The sequence below is a fragment of the Pelodiscus sinensis genome, chromosome 24, assembly GCF_049634645.1.
Source record: "Pelodiscus sinensis isolate JC-2024 chromosome 24, ASM4963464v1, whole genome shotgun sequence".
In the NCBI taxonomy this organism is placed as follows: domain Eukaryota; kingdom Metazoa; phylum Chordata; order Testudines; family Trionychidae; genus Pelodiscus; species Pelodiscus sinensis.
The window spans coordinates 2,285,788-2,299,276 of record NC_134734.1 but is presented as its reverse complement, the minus strand read 5'-3'; the positions used below and the strand labels follow the sequence as shown (position 1 = coordinate 2,299,276).

The 13,489-nt window shown below is 56.7% G+C and overlaps 1 protein-coding gene across 4 annotated transcripts; it reads right to left on the bottom strand.

Annotated features, from left to right (window-relative positions):
• Window positions 1-191: 191 nt before the first annotated feature.
• On the bottom strand, window positions 192-7,028 carry LOC102462344 (chemerin-like receptor 1). Of its 4 annotated transcripts, none has more exons than XM_075907588.1 (2): window positions 6,881-7,028; window positions 192-2,029 (listed from the first exon to the last, which is right to left on the bottom strand). In XM_075907588.1, the coding sequence occupies exon 2, from the start codon at window positions 1,978-1,980 to the stop codon at window positions 886-888; it is 1,095 nt and encodes a 364-aa protein (XP_075763703.1). In that variant the 5' UTR covers window positions 1,981-2,029; window positions 6,881-7,028; the 3' UTR covers window positions 192-885. The 4 variants fall into 4 exon arrangements, with proteins under 4 accessions (XP_075763703.1, XP_075763704.1, XP_006118640.2 ...); XM_075907589.1 differs by having other exon boundaries at window positions 192-2,019; XM_006118578.4 differs by lacking the exon at window positions 6,881-7,028 and adding an exon at window positions 6,205-6,816.
• Window positions 7,029-13,489: the final 6,461 nt, after the last annotated feature.

The following is a 13,489-nucleotide window of genomic DNA, read 5'->3' as shown; positions in this document are numbered from 1 at the left end:
TCTGGGAGACTCCAGGCCAATCCTGGAGGGTTGGTAACCCCAGCTGTGACCTTTGGCCCCACTCCCCTCCCGGAACTTTAGGTAGAACCCAGGAGTCCTAGATCCAAGCATCCCGTCCCCTACTCCAACCACTAGACCCTCCTGGAACTCTATTCCAAACAAGAAACCCTTTACTTTAGTGACAAGGGCTTCTAATGTGCTCGTCACCCCTTTGAGAGACCCCGCTGCTACCACAAACTAACCAGCCCTAAAAGAATTCCCTCCTTATTGAGAAGGTCGTTTGTTTGTTGGTTTGTTTGTTTGTTTGTTTGTTTGTTTGTAAACAAAGACAGCAGATCTGTTCCAGATTTCTACTGCCTGTTGTCCTGTCTCAGCCCCCTGTTCCGACACAATTCCCAGCCCAGAGTTCTGCAAGCCCCGATATTTTATTTGGAACTTTCAATAAAAGGCAGCGTTAAGGACAGAAGCGGGGGAAGAAGGCCTTTGTGATTGTTCTCAGAGACCAAATGGAAGACCAAATGAAGACCCGATGTCTGCCGTGGGGTGCCCCCGACGTCACTCCTGAGTGCAGAAAAGCCTGTCTGTGCTCATTATGTTGAATGCATTTAATACAGAGAAATCAGGGAAGGATCCGTTTCATCCTTTTTTGGCTTCCGTCCATCCGCATGGATGCATCGGTTCACAGAAGCGTAGTGTTTGAAGGGGGAAAGACCACATGAGCCTAGATCGTCTCTGGCTGGGGCATATCAGAACAAGCAGGGTTCAGTAGGGATCATGTCCATGGGAGGGCGGAGTCCTTTGGGTCCATTTTGCCCCTGTGGATGATGAGAAGAGGTTCGGGCTGACCCCAGCTGCAGTTCCCAGCTCTAGGCAAAGGCACGGCTCCTAGGTGGCCTGGGATTCCATCTCCATGCTGGATTTGCTCTTCGTGTTGGCCGTGGTGCTGACAGCATCCTCGGTAAAGGCACTTTCGAAGGCAGAAAAGAGGGACCGGCGCAGCTTCTCCTTGAAGTCCTGTCCCATGAAGACATAGAGGATGGGGTTGAGGCAGCTGTTGATGAAGGCCAGGCTGGAGGTCAAGGGGAGGCCAATGATGAGAGCAGTGTCCATGCTGGGGGTCCGGTGTAACTCCAGGAAAGAGAAGATGTGGTAGGGCAACCAGCAGATGAAGAAAGCCACGATCACGGCGGCAATGACCTTGAAGGGCTTACTAGACTGGGTCATGTGGCCCCGCCTTAGCCTGATCAAGATGGTGCTGTAGCAGCACACGATGACGGCAAAGGGGATGAGGAAACCCAAGACAAAGCGGCTGATGGTCATGGCCCGATGGTTCATGTTGATAATTCTGTGGATCTCCTCCTTGGTAGCCCCTTTCGAGGCTGTGTTGAAATTATTGTAGCAGTTGATGATGTCCTTGTTGAATGGGGAGGGATCTGTGTGGCGGAAGTGGAGATTCGGAGAACACAAGACCAAGGCCAGGACCCACACAGCCGCAGCTACCAATAAAGCCAGGCGAGGCGTGCGGTGGTTCTGGGCCCACACTGGAAGCATGACGGAGATGCAACGGTCTATGCTGATGACCATGAGAAGGTAGACACTAGCGTAGAGGTTGAGGAAGGCCACGGCTGTGTTGATCTTGCACAGGGCCAGCCCGAAGGGCCAGTGGAAGCCCATGGCAGTGTAGGCCACGCTGAGGGGGAGGAAAAAGGTGAAGATGAAGTCGGCCACGGCCAAATTGAGGAACCAGATGGTGTTGACGGTTCTCTTCATCCGGAAGCCAGTGATGAAGATGACCAGCCCGTTGCCCGTCACTCCGAGCACGAAGGCGATGGAGTAGATCACCATGGAGAGCACATGCATGTTCTTGAGCAGCGCTTTCTGCTGGGCATCATCTTCATAGATTTCCCCATATTCATCATAATAGGTCGGGGGAGAGACGCTCAAGAGAGTTGTGGGGAGGGAGGTGCCCTTTGCAGCCATGGGAGTGTCTTCTGTTCTCTCTGTCGGACCTTTCTTCACCTGGAACACACTAGCACAACCCCTCCATTAGTCATCTCCCCGGGCAGCCTCCCAACCAGCCGGTGTCTGGGCGGGAACACCAGTCTTCACAAAGACTCCTGTGGCCTGTTGCCCACATTGACACTCGGCGAGACACTTGAACTAAGATGATAGAGGGAGGGGCTCAAGAGACGCTCCTGCTGCCTATGTGGTAAATTAACTTACTGTTTTCCCAGTCATTGGGGTAGGTCAACGTCTCCGAACTGAGGCATGGTGATAAATTGGAGAGGACTCAGAGAATCATTATGGGAATTATTCAGATATTGGAACCCCTGCCTTGTGGGAGATTCTAGGAAATCCAGCTCTCTGGCATAACAAAGAGCAGTTGAGGGATGATTTGATCCCAGTGCACAGGTAGCTACGTGGAGAACAAATGTTTGATCTTGGGTTCTTTGGTCCAGCAAACAAAGTCTAGCAAGGCCCAAAGTGAAACAAGATAAATAACAGGCAAATGTTTAATGCTGTGGGAATTCACCATGGGAATAACTTCCTAACAGCTCAACTGGATTCATAGAATCATAGAATAATAGGACTGGAAGGGACCTCGAGAGGTCATCGAGTCCAGCCCCCCGCCCTCAAGGCAGGACCAAGCTCCATCTACACCATCCCTGACAGATGTCTATCTAACCTGTTCTTAAATATCTCCAGAGAGGGAGATTCCACCACCTCCCTTGGCAATTTATTCCAATATTTGACCACCCTGACAGTTAGGAATTTCCATCACTGGCAGGTTCAAAATCAAGATGGGAGGAGTTTCTCAAAGTTGTGCATTTCATCCAACGGGAATTAGTGGGCGAGGTTTTATGACTAGCCTGCCTTCCAATAATGGGCTTTTCCGGTTGCTAGTGATTCTGAACTCCCCTGGGGACAAAATGGTTTCAGGTGGAACCACTGAAGAGCCAAAATTCCATTAATATGCATGTAAGATTCTGACCATAGTCTTTGTTAAAAGTCTCTCACGTATGCCCAAACTGGACAGCCCTAGTCTGTGGCCTGGGACCTAACAATAGACAATACTTGTCTAAGGAAAAGTTGGGACAGGTGGGAGACAACTTTGTGGCTGCCGCTTTTGCGGAAAAACTTGCCAGCTGTCTACACTGGCCGCTTGAATTTGCGCAAGAACACTGACGATCTCATGTAAGATTGTCAGTGTTCTTGGGCAAATACTATGCTGCTCCCATTCTGGAAAAAGCCCTCTTGCGCAAATGTATGTGCGCAAGAGGGTCAGTGTAGACAGCTAAAAAGTGTATTGCGCAAAAAAGCCCCGCTGTCGAAAATAGCTATCGGGGCTTTCTTGCACAAAACCACATCTAGATTTGCGCAAAAGCATCCGTGCCAATCTAAACGCTCTTTTCTGCAAATGCTTTTAACGGAAAAACTTTTCCGTTAAAAGCATTTGGGGAAAATCATGCCAGTCTTGACGTAGCCTGTTTGTATAACTAAACATAAAACAAGCTGAGACAGCACAACCCAGGTGGAGAACAGTAACTGGGAGACTTATCGTGAGTTACGGGCACATAACTCACCAAGAGGGGCCTCAGAGTTTACTCCATGATAGGAAGAGATCACAAGTACATACTCCCTGAATGCCAACCAGAGTTCAGGGTGAGGGCTAGCATGGCAGCATAAGTTATGGCATCCGTCCCTCCAGATGCCAACCCGAGCTCAAGGGGACACTGCCGGGTACTATTTACCATTCTCTTTGCTTTAAGACCCTCTAGGAATGTACCTGCGGGCAAACCTGTCTGAGAGGTGCCACCATCATTTCCATGGGCCTGAAATCAATTTATACTTACAAGAGGAAAAGTTTGAGGGATGACAGCTGTGTAATAGCAAACCTGTGAACCTGAGCCATGGGCGGAGCAATGATGTAACCCTTTAGACAATTGGCTTATTGTGCTCACTATGCCTTGCTGCTAGAACTTACCCAGCGGCTCGGGAACTCCCACCCCGTCGCTTCTCTCCTCCCATCGGCACCCTGTATAATCTATCGTAATCCATTGCTTGGCAGTGTCTCATTGAGCCTAACAAGCGAAGTGACACTCCACCAGCAATGTGTAACAAAAGGCCTTGTGCTTGGATCTACACGGTGTCAAACTTCTGTTCCTTCAGCCACAATGGAAGCTTTTCACAATTTTAAGCGACTGAAAAAGTCAGGAAAAATCAGTTTGGGGAACCGTTTCCTTCAATCCAAATGGAACCATCTTGTTTGCATCTTGAGCAATTTTAATCGGTTTGAGTAGCTGAAAACTTGATCTACCCAAATGAGAAGTCATTTAAAATAGACACATTTTGTTTCCAAACATGTCCAAAGGAAAACTTTCAATCTGGGGAGGAAATTTGTTTTTTGGCAAGAGTGTGTGGAGGAACGGGGCGAGGGGGGGGCCAGATTCTGATGAGAACAATTTGGTGAAACTGGCCAAGATTTGAGAAATGTTTTAGTGTCACCAAATTTTCATTTTTCACTGAACCGTAACCCCTCCCCCCCATTTGATCACAACATTTCATCTCATGCTACTCAAAACCTGTCAGATGTCTGCGGGGGGAAGGATGGAAACACCAGCCATTAACAAAGTCAGATGCAAGATCAAAATGCGGGTTCCCTGTGCTTGATTGAGTGTTGTACCACATTCAGTGGATTGTTTATGACTATTTCAGTGGGGATATGGGGGAACATTATAACACTCAGGCCTGGATTGACAAGCAGCCATCCTTCTACAAAGGCATTTCACCAGCCAGTCGCAGACAGAGAGCGCGGAATTGACCTTCATCTGCAAATCTGACAGTTTCCCTCGGCTTGATCAAAGACATGAACTGGATGTCGCATTACACAGCCAGCCTGCCCTGCCTTGAACATTACACTTTTACCTCAAAAGCTAACTAGGGGACACTTCCAGCCCACTCAATTAACGTAATTAGCCTACAACTGACAGGTACATTTCCCCTTCTTTTTCTGTGGTAAATTCTAGGTTCCTGTTACCACTCTCCAGCTCTTCTGAGGAAGTGGGTTTTGCTGATGAAATTGCATAATTCTAGGTGTATTTGTGCTAGTCTCCAAGGTGCCCCAGGACTGCTCGTTCTTTTTACAGTTCCAGACTGACAGGGTGACCCCTCTGAGCCTTTTTATTTCAGTGGGGTTTCAATGATTGTTCAGCAAAGACCCTCCTATGGGTCGGGAGCGGGCCGGGGGGCTTGGCCGCCTGGGTTCTGTTACTGGTTCTGGGAGGGGCGGGGGAAGGTGGGGAGGGCAGGGGGGCCAGGACTCCTGGGTTCTGGGAGGGGAGCGGGGCCCAGGGCTTTACGCCAGGGAGGGCTCTGGGACCCAGTGGCGGGTACAGCCCGGCAGGCCAAACCCATGAATCTGGCACGTTCCTGCAGAGAGGCAGCATCGCCGTGGGAACAGATCTTCCCACGATAAGCCCACGACCCCTCCCCCAAAAGGCTGGCTGTGGGGAGAGCTGGGGCTGCCCCGGGGGCTCTTGCAGGGCCAAGGCCTGGAGCTCACCGACAGGCTGAGAGGTGCCGGGAGGGGTCCCAAGCCCTGCGATGTCCAACCAGGGCAGTTGTTGCACAAGGGAGGAGCACGAACAGACTTAACGTCCCAGAGCCACTTCCCCTCCCCGCCACGGCTGGGGGCTCCGGTTACGCTGGTTGTGAGGGGGCAGGTCCCTCCTCCAGACCTGAGAATCCCACCCCAGAGTCGGGAAGAGAACCCAGCACTCCTAGCTCCCGCCCCTCCCACGCCCTATGCCCACTTCCCTGCCAGAAATTGGGAGAAAACCTGGGAATCTTGGCTCCACGCACCCTGCACTAACCACTAGACCCCGCTCTCCTGCCAGAGATGGAGAGAGGACCCAGCAGTCCTGTCCCACCCCAGTGCCAGTGTCAGGGCTCCATACATTCATTCTTTTCTCCCTGCCTCCCACAACAGGGATAGAACCCAGGAGTCCTGGCTCCCCTCTTCCCCCCTTCTTCAATCCACTGGACTGAACCCAGAGAAAACCCACAATGCCTAGCTCCAGCCCCCCACCCAGAGCTGGGATAGAACCCAGGAGTCCTGCCCCCACCCCCTCTCTAACCCTCTAGGATCCTGCACCTCCCCTGGGTCAGGGATGGAGCCCGGGCGTCCTGGTCCCCCTCTCATACCTCTGGATGGCCCCGATGTTTGGGGGGGGGGCTCCTTCTCCGTCGGGGGGGCTACCTGGCTGAGTCTCTCCCTGCAGCCAGCCCCGCCTGCTCGTCCGGGTCGGTGGTGCTCAGCGCTGTGGGAGGCTGGGATGGTGCCACCACCAAGACATGAGAGGAAGTGACCAAGAGGGGAAGAACACTGAGCCTCCGGCCGGACAGAGAGCCGCAGAAAAATGACATAACCCTGACACCCACCCTAGGGTGGGACAGAGCAGCTGGGTCCTCTCTCCATCTCTGGCAGGGGAGTGGGGTCTAGTGGTCAGAGCGCTGAGAGGAGCTGGCGCCTGGACTCCTGGGTTCTTTGTCCAGTCTGGGAGGGGAGTGAGGCTTCCAGCAGGGTGGGTGTGGGCAGACAGGACTCCTGACCCAGTTCTGCGGGGGAGTGGGGTCTAGTGGTTAGGGTAGGAGGCCACTGTGTTAATTTATAACAAAGGTGCCCCAAAGCCGTGGCTCCCCTCTCCCCCGCTTCTTCAATCCACTGGACTGAACCCAGAGAAAACCCAGAATTCCTAGCTCCAGCCCCCCACCCAGAGCTAGGATAGAACCCAGGAGTCCTGCTCCCACCCCCGCTCTAACCCCCTAGGATCCTGCACCTCCCCTGGGTCAGGGATGAAATCTGGTCCCCCTCTCGCACCTCTGGTTGGCCCCGATGCTTGGGGGGGGTCCTTCTCCGTCAGTGGGGCTGCCTGGCCGAGTCTCTCCCTGCAGCCAGCCCTGCCTGCTCCTCCGGGTCAGTGACGCTCAGAGCTCTGGGCCACGGGAGGTTGGGATGGCGCCACGAGCAAAATGTGACATGAATTGCCTAAGAGGGGAAGAACAGCGAGTCCCCACTCAGACAGAGAGAATGACGTAACCCTGACACCCTCCTTGGGGTGGGACAGGGCTGCTGGGTCCTCTCTCCATCTCTGGCAGGGGAGTGGAGTCTAGCGGTTAGAGTAGGGAAGGGCTGGCGCCTGGACTCCTGGGTTCTCTTCCCAAGCATGGGAGGGGAGTGGGGTCTAGTGGTTGGAGGGGCTGCAGACACGACGCCTGGGTTCCTTGTCCAGTTCTGGGAGGGGAGTGAGGTCTAGTGGTCAGAGTGGTGGGAGGGGCTGGCACCTGGACTCCTGGGTTCTTTGTCCAGTTCTGGGAGGGGAGTGAGGCTTACAGCAGGGGCGGGTGTGGGAAGACAGGACTCCTGTCCCAGGTCTGCGGGGGAGTGGGGTGTAGTGGTTAGGGTAGGAGGTCACTGTGTTAATTTATAACAAAGGTGCCCCAAAGCGGGACCATGCACCCGAAACGCTCCAGTGCAGAGCAGTGTTGAAGAAGATCCAAGGGGGATCCCAGAGCCTGCTCGTGAGCCCAGCCAACGCCCTGTCGCTAGCACCCCCGGAGGGAGGAGGCAGACGAGTGAATGGTCTTTGCGGGGCAAAGTTCAGAGTCAGGCCTTGGGTTGCCCCATCCATCCTACCCTCTGTGCTCTTGGGGCAGAGAGGCCTGGACGGGAGCCGCGGCCCTTTTCGCAGCTACCAGAGATCACCCTGAGCCGGCCCGCGCTGCTGCTCCAAGTCCGAGGCTGTTTTCTAGGAGACCCAACAGGGCAAACCCGGAGCCGAAGGGCGAGGAAGCGGCGGTCGGGCGAGAAAACGCTGCTTCCGTCTCCTGCCGCGACGCTCGCCCGTCGCCTCGCTGCTGGAAACCCCCCTGACACCATGAGCCACCCGAGGCCTGGCAAATTCAGAGCAGCCTCGGGCGGTTCCGGGCGTTGCTTTCGGCCACCCCCCAGCTCTGACGGGCCTCAGGGCTGCAAAATGCCCGGCCTGGCTGTACAAGCCCGGGGGCAGGCGGGGAGGGGCAGAAGGAACCAGGCCGGTGGAAGGAAAAGCCCCACAAAGGGGTGGGACGGAGCCGGAGCCGCTAGAGGGGGCATTGTCAGGCCAACCCCGCATCACGCGGCCGTCGGGGGACCCAGAACCCAACATGCCGACTGTGCTTGGTGGCTCTCCGGTCCCACCGGCTCCCGGCTCATAGACTCCTGGCTGGGGAGGGGTTGGCAGAGGACTTGGGAGTTGGCTCCAAGCTGCGATTTCCCTGGGGTTCCCCTGCCCCAGCTCACCAGCCACCCTGCCCTGGGGTTCCCATGGCCCCTGTGCCCACTGCAGTCAGCTGTGCGAGGGGTTCTACCCCCAGCCCTGGAAGGGTTGTGGGGTGCACAGCTCAGCGCAGAGAAGGATGCGAAGGGCTGGGGACTTGCTGTAGAGAAGAGAAACTGACCCAGCTAGGGAGTTTTGCGGCTCCTGGGCGGCTCCTGGGCAGATCACCAGGAGCTTCTGCTGCTTCTGCCTGTTGCAACAGCCCGTTTCCCGTTCCAGCGCAGGGTGGGTTGTCCCCACCACTTCCTGAGCTGCTCCTCCCCCTTCTACGTGCCCAGCGCCATGGGCTCTCCAGTTGTGTCGGGCTTGGACGCCCCTTGGAGCCACTTGCTGGACGAGTGTCTGGGGCATAACCAGGGCCAGAGCTGGAGAGGGTCATGGACCATCCAGGCCCACCCTGCCCTCAGTCCCAGCTCAGCTCCTTCCCTGCTCCGCCCACTAGGCTTGTTGGCCACAGAGCCAGGTCAGGTGCTTGCCTTTCTCCGCCCATCAGACAGGCTGGCCATGGAGCTGGGTCAATCTGGCCTTGGCTCTTGCAGGGGAGCTGGACTGGCAAGCTGCTCCCCCCCCCCCATTTCCCCAGGACCACTGGCCAGAGCGTTTATAACCCCCAGGGGCTGTCGTGGGGAGAGGAGGCTCCTAGCTCCGCCCTCCTGTCAGTGCCCGTCCACCCTGAATCAGGACCCCACCAAGTATCCCAGCCTGCCTGTGCCACAGGCATGGACCCCTTGCTGCAGCTGGGATCAGCCCCAGGGACCCCAATGGAGCTACGGCCCATTGACCCAGCTGGGATCTGCCCCATTGATTCCAGTGGAGCTACGGCCCATTGACCACTGACCAATTTGCTGGTTCATTGCCCCATTGACTGTTCTCAAATTCAAACTGATTCCCACACAAGCGCCGTGAGGAAAGTTTTGCACAGAAGAGACTTTTGCTCCGTCTGTTTTGGTCGTCCAGCATCTAGGGAGCTTGCTGGTCTGTATAGGGGAGGGGGAGAGAGCGCGGCTGGCCTTAGGGTGCCTGCAGACAGACAGACAGACAGACTGGACTCTGCTCCCTGGTTCCCATCAGTCTCTTAACTGCAGCCGTTAGGAGGGAGTTACTCGCCTGTTTCCGGGGTCTTCGCCACACGGCAACGGTTTGTGCACAAGGTTGTGGTGCTGTGAGGAAACCACTGTTGCTTGTCCACGCTCGCTCCTGGTGTGGGCACAGAGCAGCCACGTGGGCAGGGAGAGCCGTGCACTGGGGGTAGCTCCCCCCACCGGGGCAACAGGCCGCAGGGGGCTTAGGGCCGGGTTCTCCAGGCCCCCTGGGGCAACTCCAGTGTCAGGGGATGCCTGTCTGTGGATCCCATCTTTCTGTGGGCATCCTGTTAGATTGCCAGCAGCTTTCCCGTGGTGTGTATGATAGGCAGTGAGTGTGACAGCCAGTGTGTGTGACAGGGCATGTGTGTGAAAGGTAGTGTGTGTGATAGGATGTGTTTGTGTCACAGGGCGTGTGTGTGATAGGTAGTGTGTGAGACAGAGTGCGTATGTGACAGGCAGTGCGTGTGAAAGGCAGTGTGTGTGATGGGGTGTGTGTGTGTTACAGGCAGTGAGTATGACAGGGCGCATGTGTGAAGGGCAGTGTGTGTGACAGGCTGTGTGTGTGACAGACAGTGAGTGTGACAGGCAGTGTGTGAGACAGAGCGCTTGTGTGACAGGCAGTGTGTGTGAAAGGTAGTGTGTGTGACAGGCAGTGAGTGTGATAGGCAGTGTGAGACAGAGGTCTTGTGTGACAGGCAGTGTGTGTGAAAGGTAGTGAGTGTGACAGGCAGTGTGTGAGAAAGTGCATGTGAGACAGAGCGCTTGTGTGACAGGCAGTGAGTGTGACAGACATTGTGTGAGACAGAGCGCTTGTGTGACAGGCAGTGTGTGTGATAGGCAGTGAGTGTGACAGACATTGTGTGAGACAGAGCGCTTGTGTGACAGGCAGTGTGTGTGACAGGCAGTGAGTGTGACAGACATTGTGTGAGACAGAGCGCTTGTGTGACAGGTAGTGCGTGTGACAGACTTCGAGTGACACCTCAGCCCCTGCCGCGCTGTTCCCCCTGCCAGGGACGACTGGCAGGCGGCTGCCCCCACGGAGCTACCCGCTCGGCCGTCAGCCCCTCCGCTGCTTTGCTGCCTCTGGCTGCCCATGCCGGGCAGCTGGACTAGGCCAGACTTGGGTCTGAGGAGAGGCCACAGATGGGGGCTGGTGGGCTCTGGCCAGGTGTGGAGGCTGGGGCTCGGGGCTGGGGGCTGCAGACCCCGGGTGCAGAGCCCTGGTCCTGGACCTAGGCACCAGGGACCAGAGTCCTGGGTGCAGGACCGAGAGTGGGGCCCCTGCGTGGAGCCTGGGTGCAGGGCCAGGGAGCAGGGCTGGCACAGGCTCCCTGCACCCCTAGTTCCCACGCCACTGGCTGGGGAGGGAGATTCCACCGGCCTTGGGAAACGGCTCCCGGTTCCCTGGCTGCCCAATGCCCGTGCTCCAGGCCACGTCCGGTGTCCGGCTCAGCCCATTTCCCCCTTGCCAGTCGGGACAATCCCCATGCGCCGAGACGTGCTGCAAGTCAACCCCCAGAGGTAAGGGCGGGGGCTAGTTTTAGGGCTAGGAGGGTGGTCCGGGCGTCCCTAGGAGATGTGGGGCCTGGGTCACCCCCCCAGACCCTGCCCCTCCTCTTCCCGCCCCTGCCCCTCCCCACTCAAACCCTTCCTCAAACCCCGCCCCATAACTGCGCCTGCCTGTCTCTTCCCACCCCCAAGCCCCGCCCCTGCTCCACACACCCCCTCTTCCCACCCCACCCCTACTCCACCCTTTCCTCAAGCCCCACCCCTATCTGCATCTGCCAGTCTGTTCCCACCCCTTCCTCAAGCCCCGCCCCCTATCCGCATCTGCCAGTCTGTTCCCACCCCTTCCTCAAGCCCCGCCCCCTATCCGCATCTGCCAGTCTGTTCCCACCCCTTCCTCAAGCCCCGCCCCCTATCCGCATCTGCCAGTCTGTTCCCACCCCTTCCTCAAGCCCCGCCCCCTATCCGCATCTGCCTGTCTCTTCCCATCCCTGCTCAGACACCTCTCGGCTGTCTTGGGGGGGCACCCTGGGGCTGGCTCACTCTGCCTTCCCACCCCTGTTGGTGAGTGCGCAGGGTGGAAGGGGACCCCTGCTGCTGGCACTAGCCCCCGGTCATGCCCCAGGCCAGCATGGGGCCCCCAAGCGCAAGGCCCAGGGTGGCTGCCCCGAACCGTCCCATGACTCTGAGGGAGAGTTGGGGTGGGCCCACGCTTAGGGGGAGGGGCGGTATCATTTTGCTGCGTGTTTGCACGGCGCTGGGTCAGGGCGGGGGGGTGCGTACCAGGTAACGCCTGGTAAGGTCAGAGCCAGGAGTAGCGGTTAGAGTCACAGGTTGGCTTTAGGGGAAGAGGGTTTCAGGGAGGCCCGGGGTGATGTTGAAGGTCAGGGTTAGGGCATGAGGGCCGGGGGAGGGGGATTATGGGAGATCTGGGGCACGAATTTCATCCACACACACACGTCACATGAACTCGAAACCCCACTTGGATTATGCAAAGAGCAAAGTGTCTGAGAATTAACACCAGACCCACTGAAACACCCCAGGGCCCTCCTGTCGGGCGCAGCACAGACCCCGCCTAAGACCCGGGCCCCGTCGCACCCGCTGCCCCGCCCTGGGGTGAGGACACCCATGCAGGCCACAGGATGGGGAGGGACTCACCACCAAATTACAGCCACGCTCTGCAGCCACTGACAAGTGCCGGCCGTGGGAAGGGAGGGGGAGGCAGAGAGCCAGGACTCCTGAGTTTTCTCCCTGGCTCTGGGAGGGGAGTGGGGGCTAGCAGTTAGAGCAAGGGGGGCTGGGAGCCAGGATTCCTGGGTTCTATCTCCATACCCTAACCCAGCCACTTCCCCTCCTGGGGCCAGCCAGGAAGGGTAAAGCTGCCCCGTCCCGTTCCCTGCCCCGCCAGCCAGGAGTCGGCACCCTCAGGGTCTGTCTACACTACAAAGTTAATTCAAAATAACAGCCGTTATTTCGAATTAACTTTAATAGCATCTACACAGGCAAACCGCTATTTCGAAAATTTGAAATAGTAGAGCCCTTATTTCGAATTTGGTAAACCTCATTCTATGAGGAGTAACACTACATTTGAAATAGCTATTTCGAATGAAGTGCTGTGTAGACACTTAATTCGAATTAGGGGGCCTCCAGCCCTTCCCAGGGAGCCCTGGTGGCCACTCTGGGCACAACCAGGAAACCTTCCTCTCCTCTCCCCCAGCCCCAGAGCCATTAAAGGGGTAGACCCTGGCCACAGTGCCTGTGCCAGCTCCAAGCCTGCCAGCCCAGAGCCAGCAGTGGCCACCAGGGCCCCTGACCCTGTGGCCCCAAAACATGAGCCAGCAAGCCCCTGGCAGCCAGCCCTCCACCGCTCCCCAGAAACAGTCTGCCAGCTCCCAGGAGCCTGACAGGGGCTGGAGAAGGCGGGCCCTGAGATTCCCCTCCCCCTTCTTCCCCTTGCTTCCCCCTTCCAGCTCCCTTCTCCCAGGTTTCCCCCTCCCCTCTTCCACCCTCTCTCTTCCCCTTTCCCACCTCCTTTTCCCAATCTCCCCAGAGGTTCATCTCTGCCCCCCTGTCACGTTGCTGAATTGGAGGGAAGCAGCCAGATCGCTGCTGCACCCCTAGGTGGGGGTGTTGGCCCCAGAAATTGGTGTGGGGGGAGCCATGTGGGGTATTGAATGGGAGATTATTGTTTGTTGATCTTATGTACGCTATTTATGTGAGTGTATAATGTCTGTGTGTGTAGGTAGGAATCTGTTATCTGAGTGGAAGCTGAATATTTCTGTGAATGTGGTTAAGCATTGCTATGGACAGGCTGAGTAGCGAAGCCCTGTGGAACAATGGCCCTTGATGGCCCAAGGACACACCTAAAGCAGGAGGGCGGAGACCCAAGAGCTGCCAGCAGAGAGAGGCTGAGGACCAGGTGACCGGCTGAGACCAGAAGAGGCCAGAAAGGGGGTATAAAGAGGCCATGCGGTCAATGCCATTTTGTTCTCAGCTCAGCACTTCATCCCAGAGGCAGCA

Excerpts from the sequence above, each read along its gene's own strand:
- LOC102462344 (XM_075907586.1), bottom strand. The coding sequence starts at position 6,426 with ATGTCATTTTTCTGCGGCTCTCTGTCCGGCCGGAGGCTCAGTGTTCTT. Across the intron at positions 2,030-6,259 it reads GCAGGGAGAGACTCAGCCAG|TGTGTTCCAGGTGAAGAAAG; the intron begins GTAGCCCCCCCG and ends GGGTTGTGCTAG.